Source organism: Beta vulgaris, chromosome 6, assembly GCF_026745355.1.
Source record: "Beta vulgaris subsp. vulgaris cultivar EL10 chromosome 6, EL10.2, whole genome shotgun sequence".
Taxonomy (NCBI): Eukaryota; Viridiplantae; Streptophyta; class Magnoliopsida; order Caryophyllales; family Amaranthaceae; genus Beta; species Beta vulgaris.
In genome coordinates this window covers 35,109,860-35,127,613 of record NC_079207.1, presented here as the reverse complement: position 1 = coordinate 35,127,613, position 17,754 = coordinate 35,109,860, and the positions used below count along the sequence as shown (strand labels likewise).

Sequence of the window (17,754 nt, the reverse complement as noted above, 5' to 3'; positions counted from 1 at the left end):
CTCCTTGGTAATTGTGCATATTCCAACTAACGAGTATCGAAAAAGAAGTATTATATTTGTTATTTTTGTAATATTTTCTATTATCATTAATTATTGATCTATTATTATTATAATATTATTATATTTCATTTAATTATCTATTTTGTTCCGTGTAATTCGATTAGCACAATTTAGAGTTCAGGGTGAATTAAAAGAACAATGCCTAAATAGTTTAACTATACAAGGTAGAGCAAAGTATATTAAATATGATCTTTAAGTTCAGGGTCATCTGAATCACACATACCAATAACTAGTATCCTCTAAAAAAGGGTGATGAAAGGAATAAAGAAACCAAACAAACAATATATAAAGTATACATATTTTCCATTCTTCATGAAAAGCATTGACCAAACGCTCTATTTAGACCTATAGACGTTCATTTGACATTGAAACTTCAAATTCTCGTAAAAACCTTTCTGAAAGCAACATGGCAACAACCTTCATCTTGAGAGAAAATTCAACACTTAGGATGAGGAATCAACTATTGTTTAAGGTGGGTTGCACTCCTTTTTCGATCATTACCTAGGACATTCAGAAAGCGATTATAGCGCGCAGTAACCGGACAAGATATTATAACACTATATTTAAGCATAATAAAGATTTTCATAGTTTTCCTATCCAAAACAATAGCAAGATATAGATCATATATAGACCTGTGCCAAGCTGCTCATGCACTTCCGAGCAAGGCTCTGTTTCACTAGAACAGTTTCCGTCACTTTGCGAAATTACTGTCTGAGTCGAACACACAGCAGGGAATAATGGATATGCAGCCATCATTGAGGCTGAATAGGGGTTTGAAATACCTGGAGGAATGGACCTCAACTAGTTTAGTTGATTAAAGTCGTGGGAGGTGGTATCCAAGATTTGGGATCACATCCCCGTCTATGTAATTCTCCGTGGCTCTCTCTATCAAAAAAAAAAAAAAAAATTAATACCTGGAGGAAGGTGAATATATGGTGCACATGCACACGAACAACTTTGGCATATTCCCACCCCAAATGGCATTCCGATTCCAGTTCCCGTACTTGGTCCTGCGCTTCGGGGAACACACTGTCTTGGGCTTTGAAATTGGATAATTGGAGTTCCCACATAAGGCATGTAACGAGATAGAAATTCTCCTTCTCGGGCCTTTGTCATCGTCTGTTCATAACATAGGGAAAAGACCATAGAGAAAATAAAAACACTTATCCCGCCTATCTCACGCAGGTATCAATCTGCAATCTCATGAAATCTTTTATATGTACCATGATCAATGCCCGCTCATTCTTACTGGGATATTCTATTAAGTATATATTTATTTCTTATTTTGTAAAATAATTGTGAGGAATCTAATGATGTAAACTAATAATAATGAGTGACACAAGTATCTATACAAGATAGTGAGACAAGAAATTTGAACACAAGCTGGGACTCCGATTGGCATGAAGAATCCGGAGTGTTAAATTAAAGCCCCTAGGGAAACAAAGTTGCCCGTACTACACTTTAGGCTTTCTCTTTAGATTAACTTATTCTGTCGAACTTAATATTCGTGCTAAAGTTACTTTATTTTGTGTTAAATATAGCTGATCCTTATTACTAAAATTTACCTCATTTTATCTAAACTTAACTTCTTTTTATTATATTTTTTTGACTAAGTTAAGAGAAACAGAGACTTACACTATACAGGCTTAAGAAAAATAGAAAATGATCTATTGGTTAGTGAGTCTTAGTTGACAGATTAGTGTGGTAAGTAATGTATTTTTCCCTTCCTTGGCTTAGAATAGCCGAACCTAGTTGTTTTGCTCTTACCTTGAATTGATATGGTTGTAACGGAGTTTATTATGCAATATAATTACTAACTTAGCAAAAAAAAAAAAAAAAAACACAAATTAAACAATTAGCGAGACTTGCCTCAACTTGAAGCTTTAATGCTTTGACATGATTAGCAGCCTCTTCCAGGACGGAAGCTTTATCTTTCTGCAATGATCCCAAAAAATGTAATTTATATCATCAAATTTACATGTATGTAAAATTTTTAGAAGAGAAAAAAGAAACATTGAGAGAATTAGAAAGACCCCATTCTTATATATTTTTCATACATAAATAACTAAATAAAATAACCTTTAAATAGGCATAAACACTACTAATAACATGCCCTTAATCCACTATTTGCTATCCCACTACATAGAATATTATGTAGACCACTACTTGTTAGTCCACTAATTACTTATTAGCAACAAGTCCTAACTATTAGGAAAACTATTTGACTAGTTTTGGAGCATAATCCAACACACCCCGTTGCTCGAAAATTTCTAAGAGCCAAAATTAACCATTGTGTCACAATCTTGCTTGTTCGTAATTATTCCTGCATGATGGACTTTCAATTTTTTTTTCTTAATCTTCATGTAACACTTCTCTCCATTAACACGGAAGTAGTTCTCTTCCTAATATAATGTACTTCTCATTACCATCTTCAAATTTATTGATGCACTTCTCATCAACCTTCAATGAATGAATGGAGCATTTATCTCCATAAACTCGCTCTCTTCGACGTAGTCTAACAAATTTGACCACATCCTACTAAAATTTCGAAAATTGTGTCTGCATTGACTACGGACTTCCATAGATTGCCATTTATCTGATTTTCTTGGAAAGGTTGCCCCATCACCCTAAATATTTACTCCCTCTTTTTTATAGTAATCAAAAATAATTTCTTAGGTTAAAAGGAAACCCATCCACACATCTAAGTAAAACCATTACTTGTCATGGTTAAACACATAAAACACTCATAAATTTTCTTCTCTTATTTTTTTTTAAAAAATATTTTTTTTGAACACTCTTTTTCTCCCCTTTTTTTTCTTCTTTTTTTTTTATATTCATTTTTCTCTACTTTTTTTCTTTTTTGGATCTAAACTGATGCTCTTGATACCATGTAGAATTTTTAGAAGAGAAAAAAGAAACAACCTTTAAATAGGCATACAAAACACTACTAATAACATGCCCACTACTTAACCCACTATTTGCTATCCCACTACATAGACCATCATGTAAACCACTACTTGTTAGTCCACTAACTACTTATTAGCAATAAGTACCTAACTATTAGGAAAACTATTTGACTAATTTTGGAGCATAATCCAACATAACAATGTTTAGGTAATAACGGTTCTGATTTTTATATGAAGCATTTTAGTGTAAATATAATTATTTATTTGAATATATATCACGTACCTTTGTAAATAATATATATAAATAACATAATAATTAATTCTTGTAAAAAATGCAACGTACACAATAAAAAACACATGGCATATTGACATGCAATTCTTTTCGGATCATTGTTTGGACTCAGGTCGCTAAATATGTAAAATATACTCTTGGCAGAAGAAATGGTATGCTGACATGCTGTACAGTTAGTGTACCCTCCTGTTTTAATAGCTAATCTTGTTCATGAAAATTTAGTTATGTAGTGTTGGTTTGATCTCTAGGATGTAATTTTTCGGAAGTTAAAAAAACAGCCCTAATCATTGACATACGTCGACTGTGTTTTGCAATTTAATTTGCTCATAGCCTGCTCTACTAGCTTATACTTATGCTCATTTATCTTGGGCCTCTTACCTGGCGCAAGATTTTCTTTTTACAAGGTGTGTTTATCACTATGAAAGTTTCCCTTAATTAAGAGAATACCTTGTTTTGAGTTGAAACTTTCTCTCTCGAGTTTTAATGAAATACACAAAATTATTAAAAAAAAAAAACAAAATTCCATCTTCATTTATGTAAATTTGGGGTTCTAATTTTAATGTTAGAATAGCGGTGTCAAAATGTTCAAGACATCCGTGCATGAAAGAACAACAGAAGATTATGACTAATAATTGCGATAAATAGGTGTGAAAACGTTAAAAGACACCTTTCTGCAATGGGGCATGAGTTCCTGAAGTTCTTTAATCTTCAACGTGATTTTATTTCTTCGTTTCTAATCACAAGAGAAGTAATTTAGTATATTGACAGTCAAAAAGGGATAAAAAAAATCGCAAGGGTAAATTTTGCAACGTTCAAAGTTTACAAGTGATTGGACTGAATGAGAAAATGAAAGGGTGGTAAGTTCTTCATCTTCAACTAGGTGAAAAGAAGGTTTTAAATACGTGGTACTTAGGTGTTCTATGAATGGTCATTAATGTTATTTATTTTACCAAATTTTTTAAATATAAGAGATTAGATCAACCATATCACAAAATGTATTGTCTCATTCTGTGTTAAATTTCATTTTTTTTTTAAAATTATCTTTTATTTTCAAGGAATGTTGAAACGAATCAAAGATGGAAATATAATCGTAGAAAACGTTTTTTGGAAAAAATATTTTCCACCTAACTAGGCTCTTTAAAAAATCATGCCTAACTTTCATTTATATATACTAGCCTTTTGTACAGGCGATGCGTGCGATGATATTTTTAAGCCTAATATTAAGTAGTAAACAAACTGAAAATGCAAGTTAGTATTTAAGTTCACCTCCATTTTGTGAATAAGATTCTTCCATGTTCTTTTTATGTTGTTATTCATTTTTGTGATTTTGAATCGTTTTTTGTTTCTCATGTCTTATATGCGCATGTTCTTTTATAATCAGTATGATGTTTTTTACTAAACATTGTCATGTTCTTTTTTTTGGTTTTATTCATTTTTATAATTTATAATTGTTTTTGATATGGATTTCAGTAAATTCTCTATGATCCCAAAATTGTAACCGAAAAGTATAATACAATTTCAGTTTTTTTTCCTGGTTTAACTTCTAAATTCTGATTTCACAAATTGATATTTAAAAATTTTCATCATTTTAATTTTTCGCCTTTTCTAAATGTTCACACTTTGAGTTTCAGTTATATTTGAAATTAAATTTTAAGTTTTTTTCATATACAATCTGATTTAGCATGAAATGGTCATTTTTAATTTTTCTCCTTTTATAAACTTTAACACTTTGAGTTTCAATTATAGGTGAAATGAAATTTTAAAATTTTCATACACAGTATGATTATGCATGAAATGGTTTTCGCAAATTAATGTAAATTTTTTTTTTCTGAAAATGGATTTTTGCAAAAGTTGTTCGCAAAAAGGTTTGATATTGTTTTGTTTTTCAAATTTTATTTCTAAACATGGATATTTTTGCAATAATTTTGGGCAAAAATTTTATATGAAACTGAATCAAATTTAAGTCTGATTATATAAAAGCCCTTTTCAACTAATTGCTATTATCTCCATTTTTTCAACTACATAACAGTCGACTAATGTGAAATAACTTTGAAGATTAAAAGAATTATGTACCTTGTTTGAAAGTTTGCAAATCCCTGATGGACGAATGTGTGATATCACTGTCACAATCTTATGTTTTTTCTCAGATTTGTGTTTACAGGTGATTTTTGTGAGTATATAATTGTGAATGGTTATTGAGAACAATGATTTGTAAGTAAATTTTGTGAATGTTTTTGTATGTATTGACGTTCTAGTATATTAGTTTTAGTTTGTAAGTTAATTTTTAGTTTTTGTAAAGTTTCCTGATCATTTGAGTGATTTGCGTGATTTTTATAACGTGATTTTCTCAATTCTATGAGTGATTTGTAAAGTTTCCTCATATAAGTGATTTCTGAGTGATTGTTGAAAATTAATTTCCGATGCCTTTGTTTGACTCCCATTTTGGTATTGAGATCCCTTTTGTAATTTAGAAAGGGAAAGGGGGCAAAATAGTCAGTTCAAAAGAGGACACCGTTGCTCCCCCTTCCCTTATGTAATACTAGTGGTATATGCACGCGATGCGTGCGTCGACAATCTTATGTAGTTATATACAAATGGATATGTTTTTTTTATTCAAAATTATTTTGATAGTGATGTAAATTATTGAGGTTCTTTTGTAGATATTATTATCTTTTTAAATTAAAGGTGTATGATTTTTAACTGTTCAATACCATCACTGCAAAATTTGGTAGATGATTTAATAATTTTCTTTTTAGCGACTTTAGTATAGTTCATTAACAATTATAGATATTAATAAACCATATTGTTTGAACTTTGTAAATATGAAATATTATGTTATCACGATATGTTGCTAACTTTTTTTGGTTGAAGATTCTAATTGATTTTGTGAATTGGTTGTGTCAATCTAGTTTGTTATTAATGATATTGCATATTCCATTTTTGACCTACTCGTATGGCAAGTTTCATTGATTCTCATTTTCAATTTTTTATCAAAGAAAAACATTATTTTAAATCACTATAAGAGGGTATTTTAGTCACTTCAAAAGAGGACACCACACCTCATCCCTTGGCTTATATAATACTAGAATTTTTTGCACGCGATGCGTGCTTGAATTTTTTTCGAAACAGAAACTCGATTGTCTTCGGCATAAGAATCAAAATTTGAATATTAGACTTACGAACTATAATTGTTTTTAGTTGCAAAATTTGATTGGTTTAGTTTTTGTCACTCAAATCTCTCACCATTCTTTTTTTTTTTTTTTTTAACATTTCAAAGTTAAATTCTATGAACAAAATAGAAATTTTATTGAATTTATTTATGATTTCTAATATTATAATTTTTTAGTTGATTTTTGAATTAAGTACAGTACTTCATAAATTTTAAAGAAAGTGGACACTTTGATTTCAAGTCAATTTTTTCATAGGTTGTAGTTTGTAAGTGAATTTTTAAGTTTTTGTAAAGTTTTCTCATTTTAGTGATTTGCATTACGTAAATTATGCAATTTTATGATTTTAGCTGACTTGTGAGTGATTGTTATAGTTATATTTTTGGTATTTTTGTTTGAAGCCCCCTTTGATCTGTAAGTGAATTTGTAATTTAGAATGGGAAGGGGGTAACATAGTCTCTTCATTCGGGGACACCATAGCTTCCCTTCCCTTATATAATAGAGATATGTTGTACTTTAATTCTTGAATGATATTTTACATAAACCTTTTTACCTTGATAATTAATCGCTATTATATAATAGAAAAAGATAGGTCCAAATATGTAAAAGTTTCATTATATATGTGAAATACTATAAAAAAGTAAATAATTTTTTTCCTTGTCTAACTTCTAAATTCTGATTTCACTACAAATACACCTTTATTTTTTATCATGACCCACCATTAATTGTGAATGGTTCTTGAGAATAGTGATTTGTAAGTAAATTTTTGTAAATGTTTTTGTATGTATTGACGTTCTAGGTTATTAGTTTTAGTTTGTATGTTAATTTTAGTTTTAATAAAGTTTCTTGATTATTTGAGTGATTTGCGAGATTTTTATAACGTGATTTGTAAAGTTTCTTCTTTTAAGTGATTTGTGAGTGAGTATTGTAAATTAATTTTCGGTAGTTTTCTTTGAATGCCGATTTTAATTTTGACATTTCTTTTGTAATTTAGAAAGGGAAGGGAGGCAAAATAGGCATTTCAAAAGAGGACACCATTGCTCCCCCTTCCCTTATATAATAGATATATATATATATATATATATATATATATATATATTGTCGATTTTTTTCATGCATTAGTCAAATGATACATCAGTCGCTTTCATATAGATTCAATATATCTAACAGGAACGCAAATAAATATTAGTTTTTTCCAGTTTGGTTTGATTAATCAATACTATGCAAAAGGGAGGAATTGAAATGGATATGTTAGGAACGAAAGAGTAGAAGAAAAAAGTTCCCCTTCAAATTTGGAGGAAAATGTTTGTAAAGGTTTGGAAATGCTTTTTGATTATAGTTTTCCTTTAAAATTACTTGTCCAATCAGATAACGAATTAATGAACAAAATCATTTTTCTAAAAACCGTTTTCCATGAAACTAAATCTGAGTCTAAAAAGTATAAGGTAAATAGTTTAATGTCAAAGTCTCTCACCCTCTCAGATACATTATGAACCTGAGCTGATTGAATACGTTTAAGCTTGTAAGCTGTTGGGTCTTTCGAGCAATACTGCCCCATAAACTCGTCCTGATCAGAAAATGGAAAACAACAAATATCATGAAAGAAGATATAGCCTTCCATTAGTGTTTGTATTAAAAGTTTCCTGACGTATCTTGTATCTTGTCTGTTTTATCTTCTATATGATTACTACATCATTAGTTCATTTTACTATCCACAGTAAAAAAACGCGAGTATGGATAATGAAATGCCACGGAAGTTTAATAATAATATAAAAAATTAGAAAACTTATAGTAATTAAAAGAATCTATCCTTCATATCATTTTTTAAATTTCGGGTGATGCATTGAGTAATTTAATACGATAAAAGAGATGTATAGTTTGGTTTAATATTTTGTCACAAGCGAGTAATAGTTTAGTAGTAAGGTTATGATACATTAAGATATAATGAATTTGAGACTTTTTAATATTTCCACAGAAAGTTTTGCATATAAATATCATATTGAGCCACTACACCAACATATGGATGGGGTGACACGTGGCAGTGTGCAAAGCTTGTCCATGCGTGCTTACTTGTTAATAATATATATACTAGCTGTTAGCCCCGAGCTATGCCCCAGGTAAGAAAATTTTCATTTTTTAATATTGTACTTTGATATAATAGCACTAAATACTACTTGATATGGTAGTTAAAACTTTAGTACATGAACTTGAGGTTACAGGATCAAAACCTATACTATGTAATTTCTAATTTTTTTAATTGTACATGGATTACATAATCTAAAACTCCCTACAGAGAGCGCCACGTGGCACCGTTCTTGGTTTACGCACGCCTTTTAATATATTAGTATAGATATTATTAAAGAAGTATTTTTATTCCTATTAATGCAATTACAGATAAAAGTTATTTATTGATTCTCTAAATTTTTTATCATACTCTCTTTATCCCAAAAATGTTGCTACATTTGCTTTTTCACAGTTAACGAGATGCAACTTCAAACACCAATATCTTGAGTTACATATATGAAAAAATATAAAAACTATATATTTGAAAAATACACATTGGGACGAATCAAATAAGATCCAACATGACTATGTTTTTTCTTATATATATCAACTAAAAGACAATCAAAGTTACCAAGTGAATTGTGCCAATGGTCAAAATATAGCAACATGTTTGGGACAAGAGTGAGTATGTATTACAAATTTTTACCAGTAAAGGATCCAGTAATTTTAATTCTAAAATTGTACTCCTGCCCTTTCATTTTAATCTACACACTTACACTTTTCACGCATGTTAATGCAAAACTTTGAGTAAATATATCTTTAGTTTTGTATTGGTAAAAAATATAAAAAGTACATATTGGTAAAATACATGTTATGATGATAAATCTAATAAGATCCCACATGGCTATATTTTTATCCGCGTATAAATCAGAAATGATGGTCAAAGTGAAATTTGTGAATAGTGTAAAATATCAAAGTGTGACAATTAAAATGAAACGGAGGAAGTATATCATACTTATAAATTTGATTGCTATTTTATTCTTTTTGTTAAATAAGAGGGGCATCAAACCCCTATACAAAGAAAAACACGGTGAACAAAAAAAAGGCATAATCTAAGAAAACAATTCGACACTTGAAGGTTCTTTTTAATGTTAAAGTATCTTTATATCTTTAAGAAAACAAAACTAAAATCTTCCATAATTTTATATGTAATTATAATACATATATTAATATCTATACAAATATATTAAAAGGCGTGCGAAAACATGAAACTGTGCCACGTGGCGCTCTCCCTAGGGAGTTTTAGTTCATGTAATCCATGTACAATAAAAAAAATTAAGAAATTGCATAGTATATGGTTTGATCCTGAGACCTCAAGTACATATACTAAAGTTTTAACCACTAGGCTAAGTTGTATTTAGTGTTATTATCATAAAGTATTATATTAATAAATGAAAATTTTTCTTACTCGGGGCATAGCCCGAGCCTAATAACTAGTTTAGATGATATGAAAAGTAGCAGATATTTCTAATTATATGCAATATCTTCATAACATATAATTTTGATCAATTATTATTATTTTATTAAATTATTTTTGAAATTATTATGATTGAAAAATCACTTACACATATATATTGTTTAAATAAAAATATACAACCATGTAGGTCATTAAATGGAAAATTGAGTGAAATAATCCCAATTACTAGCATTCTACTAAAAATAATTTCAATTAGGTGTTACTTCAAATAGTTCCATCTATAAGGGAGGTCCTCCAAAAATATTCTTGTTAAATTTCTACTCTTAAATATTTAGCTAATTATATACATGTTTTGTCTTGTTTTAGTTGCAATAATTTTCATATATATATATATAGAGAGAGAGAAGATCACCTGGAAATGCTTCTTACATGAGAAATGAGCATGAATCTCAACCACACGATTGGATTAGAGTTACAACACTTGTTCATTAAAGCTATATACCCCCTTAAAAAATTTTGAGCCAAAAAAATATTTTTTTTTGAATTTTTTTTTCTAATATTCTTTTTTTCGGGTTACATCACTTATTCATAATAGTTATAGCGCCTAAAATTCATTCTCATTTCTCATGTAAGTACGCATTCGCATATGTACTCACTTCTACGGGTAAGATCACATCAGAATGCTCCTTACATGAGAAATGATAATGAATCTCAACCACATGATTTGATTAGAGTTGCAACACTTATTCATTAGACTTATACCCCTTAAAAAATTTTGAGCCAAAACTTTTTTTTTCTTGAGTATTTTTTTCCTAATATTCTTTTTTTTGGAGTTAATAACTTTTCATTACAATTAAATCACTTATTCATAAGAGTTATAGCGCGTAAAATTTATTCTCATTTCTCATGTAAGTATGCATTCTCATATGAACTCACTTTTATATATATATATATATATATATAGATATATATATATATATATATATATATATATATATATAGATAGAGTCAAGATCACATGAGAATGCTCCTTACATGAGAAATGAAAATGAATCTAAACCATACGATTGGTTTAGAGTTACAACACTTATTCATTAGAGTTATATCCCTCTAAAAAATTTTGAATTCAAAAAAAAAAAATTGTTTTTTTTGAATTTTTTTTCAAATATTTTTTTTTTGGAGTTACATCACTTTTTCATTAGAGTTACATCACTTATTCATAAGAGTGATAGCGTTTAAAATTCATTCTCATTTCTCATATAAGTATGCATTCTCATATGAACTCACTTCTATATATATATGTGTGTGTGTGTGTGTGTGTGTGTTTTTCGTTGCAACATTTCTTTTCTTTATAAAGGTTTTGGGGTAATTTTACCATTTTCTCCTCATTTTACCAATCCTACATGTAAAAAGTATGAATAATTAGGTCAAATCTTACTCTCTCTCTTCTTTTCTTAATACTCCCTCCGTCCCATAACATAGTGCTTGTTTTTTTTTACACGATCTGCAAGACGTAACTTTGATCTTTAATATCTTCAATTTTGTATTAATAAAAAATATAAAAAGTTGATATTATGAAACAACACATTGACACGAATCTAACAAGATCTCACATGAATATGTTTTTTTTATATATACAAATGAGAATATTCAGTCAAAGATTTTAAAGTTTGATCCACCAACAATAAAGTAGGCTCTATATTATGAGACGGAGGGAGTATTAGTATATAAAGACATTTATTGCAACTAAAAAATAGAGGTAATATCTTCAAAATCGTCCAAATATGAGTCTGAAACGCATAAACATCTCTCGACCGGAAATTATAAACCGTAATGCTAACTACAGCGCCAAAATCATTGAAATACGGGGACTCTATCAAAATGATGATACGTCATAGATTTCCAGCAGGTAACAGATACAAATACACAACATAGCATAAAACACGCAAACAATTTATAAGTCTAGAATACTAATAAAATAAAATGGGTAGGAGTTTTACTTGAGTACTTGAGAGCTCAACACCATGAACCTTTTGTTTATCTTGTGGCTCAGGTACATCACCCATTAATTCCACCTCATAAGAGATGCTAGGCTGCAGTGACATTTCTGGTAAGCCCAACAAACTGTAGGAAGGCTGAATCCCAGGATGAGATTCATGTATTAGACCATCCACTTGTTCAAAGGCAGCCTCACATAAATCCATGTATTCTTCTTGTTCATTCATGTTCAGAATTTTTTTAAGAGAAATCTCGAATTTTCTTTTTTGTCCTACATGCCTAATATACCTCGTATCAATGGTGTGCTCAGCTCATCATGTACGCTTTGCTTTAAATATGCGCATATACAAGGCAATCAAGGCATCAACCGAACCGTCTTGGCGTTAATACTGGCTTATGAAAATTACTTCCACAAAAATTTGTTTTCTCTGCTTCCCATCTGTGTATGCATGCGGACTACACGAACTTCTACGACAACTTGTGGTTATAACTTCAAGTTCGTGGCTCTTTTTGATTTTATAACTTCAACTCTAATTTTTTATTCAGACATTTATTACTTTTTTGTCTTTTTGTTAATCAGGTGACATACGAATATATCAGTTCATATTAATCAGATTTCTTTCGGGGATAATCAATTTTTTTTTTCTTCTGAAGGGAGGCCATAATCATATTAGGATAAACTATATACGAAATCAACAATTTAGATAAGAGCTATAGAAATTAACATATTTCTTCTACTCTAATATAAAACTTTTATTATTTTAGGTTGTTTCAAAATAAATGATCATACCTAGCTTCTTAGCTCCTTGGTTTACTGGTTGCCATAGTGATTCCCCATAGCATTTATGTACTCAGGTTCGAATCCCATGGAGAGATGTTCTGTATCTTTGCCTTTTGGTTTTCTTTTATTTCAATGATTTAAAAATATATAGCTTCCTTTTTTTTTTGGTTTTCTTTTGTTTCCAATGATTTAATTATATAGTTCTTAGTTTTTAGTAAGTGGTTGTTTTCCTTGCCATATAGAGTAACTATGTCGCTTTTGCTATTTCCCAACCCCCCTCAATTTTATATAATTTTTACTTTTTCTGTTTGATGAATTGTTTTTTTGACTCTAGTTCGACTATAAAATTACTATTCTATAAAATAATAAGATAGTCAAATATATTACAAATGCTATTAAATTTATCTCAATGTATGTTACTTTCAAAATATTTTATTCTACAAAAATTATATGAATCTATAAAGTAATAAGATAGTCAAATATATTAGATGTTAATAAAAAAAAACGCGAATGTCAAAGTGGAATTGTTAAAAAAGTGAGGGGTTCTATAATTTCCTGTTTTCTTCTTTCATAATTCAAACCTAGAAAAATATTAAAAAAAATTTCGAAAAGGTCAAAGCGATTACATAATTTCGTAATCCAAAACCTAGACTCCAACTCCCAACTCAATGTAGAAGAGGCGTGATAAATTTAAAAAGCAACATATCACTTAACTTAGGAAGACGTGTCATAAAATATAAGCAATTAACCATTAATCTAGTGGGTATCCTATATAAAATATAAGTAAAAATAAATCCAGATTTTACGAGTTAAGAAACCCCTATTCAAACAAACTTTGACCATCAAGAGTAGTAGGTGGCATCGGAGAGGGCCAATTTTTCTGAGTTCACCTAAGGCCTCCAAAATGTCAGGGACAGGCCTGATCTCATAAATTGCTATAGAATTAGATAGCAGTATACGCCATAGCATATATTATTTGCAATTTGTTTTCTAAAAGGTGGTATTTTTTTTAAGGTAATATGAAATCCTTGCAAGGAGTGTGGGAAATTGAAAATTCCTCCTTGCAACGGGTGAGACTCGATCCCAGGATCTGTAGTTACCGGAGGTGATGCAAATACCATTGGGCTATCACTTACTACTCTAAAAAGGTGGTATATGATGATTAAAAAAATGTTGTATTCTAATTGATCTCGTTTGCTTACCGGTCTTAGAGGTGTAAAAAACAGGACCTATCTATGGGTGAACCCTAATCTGACTCAGACTCAACCTGTTACGACCAGAGCGTGGATGGTTGAAAGTAGACTCATTTCGACCTAGTGCCTATACGTGCCCAGTTTACTCGTGGACATGAAAAACATAATCGATCTAGGGTTCCAAGTTGTACTCATGTCCAATTAGACACGTGAAGTATGATCTGAACAAACCTGTTTTCGACCCAAAACTAACCTGGACCCGACTTCACCCAAATGGCCCAGTTCGACCCACCAAGTTACTAACTAATCGACCCACTTACTATCCTACCTACTTATTACCCGATCCAGTTACTACCCGACCTAGTTGCTATTCGACCCATATTCAACCTGATCAAAATCCAATCCAACCCAAGACAACCCGACCCAAATCATTACGACGCAAGGTTACCCGAACTAACCATGACATGTAATGTAAATTATTTGTGTCATTTGAGTTTAATTTATGACAAAATTGAATCATTTGTCGATTTAATTTGCATATATATCAAATATGCATAGTAATTCTTATTAACCATTAAAGAACGTAGGATCTAAACAACTTAATAGATTATTTGTTAAGTTATGTTCTTCCTATGCTCTCTAATAATGAATAACATTTATTTGTATAGTTTTGTTCTTCCTATGCTGCCTAATAATGAATAACATTTACTTTGCATATTTAGTTTGTGAGTTTGCCTTGACAAATGAATTGGAAAGCGAATTAAATTTGAACAAATTAAAGGAAGAAATAGAAGGTAATAATTGAATTGCATTGGGATCTTGAAAAGAGTAAGACAAGTAAATTAGCTAAAATGTAGAACTATTATATTCATATATTTTAATTACAAAATATTTAGTATTTATAAAGAATAACTGAATGAGCACTGTAGCAACTTCTACTCCTTCATCATCAAATGTAGGCAAACCACCCTTGAAACCTTTTTTCCAATGGGCTCAAAAACTTCCTATTTCTTCGGAAAAAGTTCATAAGTTAGAAGAGTGAGCTTAATCAATGCTGCCCCAAATTAGCGACGAAGGTGAAGAGTTGAGTGGTTCTGAGAATTAAGAGGGTGAGGACAATGATGTTTATTGAGTGATGATGATTTTGAAGGCCACAATGATGATGAGTTGTTCAGTGAGAACGTGGATTTCAGCATTGAAGATTCATTTAGGACTATTTTGGGTGGGCTGTCGAATAATGCTAGAAAGCATGAATTTGAGTATGAAGAAGCTGATGAGGAGGCAGTTAAGGTTGGAAATGATAAGGATTTAGCTGACAGTGATGATGAGTTGGTGAGTAACATTGGTCAGATGATGAAGGGCCTCAATACCCTGCCTTCAACCCAGATGTGGACTTAAAATGCCAGATTCTACTAAGTAAAGGCCTTTAGTTCCCATCAAATTAATTTTGAAGGAGAGCTTTGCAAGGGAATGCCATTGAAAATGGGTTTGATTACTACTACCTGTACAACAACAAGAAGAGGGTGCCAATGTATTGTGCTAAGAGCTATGTGGGTGAGGACAATCGTGTCAAGTTCAGCAAGCATAGCAATGTAACAATGGGTTGCTCAAGTTTCTCACAACGGCTACTATTTTCATTTCATTCTCTCTTAACATTCTTTGCTTACAAGATAAGTATATATACTACTTGAATGACAACCCTAGCAACAGTCCCTAGGAATATTCTCCTGCTCACATGATTGCCAGGTGAATGCACATGATCCAAGAGATCTTCACTAAATGACTTAAAAGGACTATAAGCCAGCTTATTACATAAATGCCATTAAGATGCTAGGATATTTGTAATGGGCTTAAAACAGGTCCAAATGAGCTTGATTTACTCTTCTATCTCCAACACTCCCCCTCAAGCTGAGAGTGGGGAGGAGCACACTCCCAGCTTGCGCAATAGCAGGTGATGTTGAGATGAAGGAAGTTGCTTGGTGAGAATGTCAGCTAGTTGCTGGGTGGATGGAATGTAAGTAGGAGTGATAACACCCTCTTGTGCCTTGTCTCTGAGAAAATGGCAGTCAATATCCACGTGCTTTGTCTTTTCATGATGCACTAGATTTGCAGAGATAGCCATTGCTGCCTGATTGTCGCAGTAAAGTGGAGTGCCTCCCATGTTTGTAAGGCCAAGATCTTTGAGGAGCTGCTTAAGCCACATGACCTCATAGACAGTGAAGGCCATTGATCTGTATTCTGCCTCTGCAGTAGATGTAGCCACTACTGATTGGCGTTTACTCTTCCAAGAGATAGGGGACTGGCCTAGAAGGATACAAAAGCCAGAGGTGGATCTTCTAGTGTTGGGGCAACCAGCCCAATCACTATCACAGTATGCAAAGAGCTTAGCAGCAGAGGAGGAAGCAAGAAGTATCCCCTGATGTGAGGACCCTGAGAGGTATCTTAGGATGCGCTTAGCAGCCTGAAAGTGGACTATGGTAGGCTTGTGCATAAATTGGCTTAGAACATGAATGGGAAAGGCTATATCTGGTTTGGTGAGGGTAAGGTAAATTAACTTGCCCACTAATTGTTGATAAGGAGAAGGGTCAGTTAAGGGGTCTCCAATATCAGCAGTTAGTTTCAGGTGAGTATCCATAGGTAGCTTCAAGGGTTTGCAATGAGTCATGTTGTAAGTAGAGAGCACATCATGAAGATATTTTCTTTGAGAGAGAAATATCCCTTGAGCAGTTCTATCAACTTCTAGGCCGAGGAAGTACCTAAGATTGCCTAGATCTTTCATATGAAATTAAGAGGAGAGAAAAGCTTTGACTTCATCTTTACTGGCCATATTATTGCCAGCAACCAGTAGGTCATCCACATATACCGGTATAGCTGTGAAGGAGTCACCTTGAACCTTGGTGAAGAGAGAGTAATCACATTTTGACTGAGTGAAGGAGAGAGCTTTCAAGGCAGAGCTGAGCTTGGCAAACCACTGCCTAGGAGCCTGTTTCAGGCCATATAGAGACTTAAGCAATCTGCACACTTGATTTGTAGGCGTTCCATGATCATGCTCCCCCTGTGAGCTGACAGAAATTCTATGTCCCAACCCCTTATAGCCTGGGGGCATCTTCATGTACACCACCTCCTGTAAATCACCATGTAAGAATGCATTCTTAACATCCATTTGATGAACTAACCACCCTTGAACAGATGCAACAGCAAGAAAGGACCTTACTATGGCCATTTTGGCTACAGGTGCAAAGGTCTCTACATAGTCAATCCCATATTGTTGTCTATTGCCCATGATAACCAGTCTAGCCTTATGTCTTTCAATGGTGCCATCTGGGTGATATTTGGTTCTGTATAGCCATTTACAAGCAATGGGTTTTTTGTGAGGAGGAAGGGTAGTTATGCACCAGGTATGGTTGTCTTCTAAAGCAGTGAGCTCTTCATTCATAGCTTTAACCCAGTGAGTGTGAGTTATGGCTTCCTTGAAATGTTTTGGTTCTGAGTTTATGGATAGTTGAGAAAGAAAACAACTGAAAGGAGAGGAGGGATAGGTAGGAATAGTAGTAGATATTTTAGCTGGGGTTGGTGTTATAGAAACATGACCAGTGTAATAGTCATTGAGCCAAGAAGGTGGGTTGTGAGACCTGGAAGAGTGTCTCACATGAGGTAAGTGAGTGTCTGGAGGGGGTTGAGATACTGTAGGTTCTTCATTGGTAGCAGCAATGTTAGTAGGTTCACAAGAGGGACCTGGGGCATAGGATTCAGTAGACACGTTATCTTCTGGGAAGTCATCAAACTGGTGGAGGTGAGAGAGACTGAAGGGTGAGGTTTGTTTGCTATTGGGTTTGAGGACACGGTAGGGGTAAATTTGTTCATAAAACTTCACAT

General features: G+C 32.0%; 2 protein-coding genes across 5 annotated transcripts; both read right to left on the bottom strand.

Moving 5' to 3' along the window:
• Window positions 1–210: 210 nt before the first annotated feature.
• LOC104896564 (transcription factor PHYTOCHROME INTERACTING FACTOR-LIKE 13) lies at window positions 211–12,395 on the bottom strand. 4 transcript variants are annotated; one of them, XM_010683323.4, is made up of 7 exons: window positions 11,907–12,394; window positions 7,900–7,992; window positions 3,926–3,991; window positions 1,930–1,995; window positions 975–1,179; window positions 693–842; window positions 211–561 (listed from the first exon to the last, which is right to left on the bottom strand). In XM_010683323.4, the coding sequence occupies exons 1-7, from the start codon at window positions 12,129–12,131 to the stop codon at window positions 521–523; spliced, it is 846 nt and encodes a 281-aa protein (XP_010681625.1). In that variant the 5' UTR covers window positions 12,132–12,394; the 3' UTR covers window positions 211–520. The 4 variants fall into 4 exon arrangements, with proteins under 4 accessions (XP_010681625.1, XP_010681626.1, XP_010681627.1 ...); XM_010683324.4 differs by lacking the exon at window positions 3,926–3,991 and having other exon boundaries at window positions 11,907–12,395; XM_010683325.4 differs by lacking the exon at window positions 7,900–7,992 and having other exon boundaries at window positions 11,907–12,395.
• Window positions 12,396–15,781: 3,386 nt separating this feature from the next.
• LOC125498691 (uncharacterized mitochondrial protein AtMg00810-like) lies at window positions 15,782–16,657 on the bottom strand. Its single transcript, XM_048646945.1, has one exon. The coding sequence runs from the start codon at window positions 16,655–16,657 to the stop codon at window positions 15,782–15,784; it is 876 nt and encodes a 291-aa protein (XP_048502902.1).
• Window positions 16,658–17,754: the final 1,097 nt, after the last annotated feature.

What these genes read in the sequence shown, in the direction of transcription:
- LOC104896564 (XM_010683323.4), bottom strand. Translation starts at nt 12,131, where the DNA reads ATGAATGAACAAGAAGAATACATGGATTTATGTGAGGCTGCCTTTGAA. An exon ending in TTGAGCTCTCAAGTACTCAA is followed by an intron (nt 7,993 to 11,906) that starts GTAAAACTCCTA and finishes TTTTCTGATCAG; the next exon opens with GACGAGTTTATGGGGCAGTA. An exon ending in TCATGCCCCATTGCAGAAAG is followed by an intron (nt 1,996 to 3,925) that starts GTGTCTTTTAAC and finishes GGATCATTGCAG; the next exon opens with AAAGATAAAGCTTCCGTCCT.
- LOC125498691 (XM_048646945.1), bottom strand. Translation starts at nt 16,657, where the DNA reads ATGAAAGATCTAGGCAATCTTAGGTACTTCCTCGGCCTAGAAGTTGAT.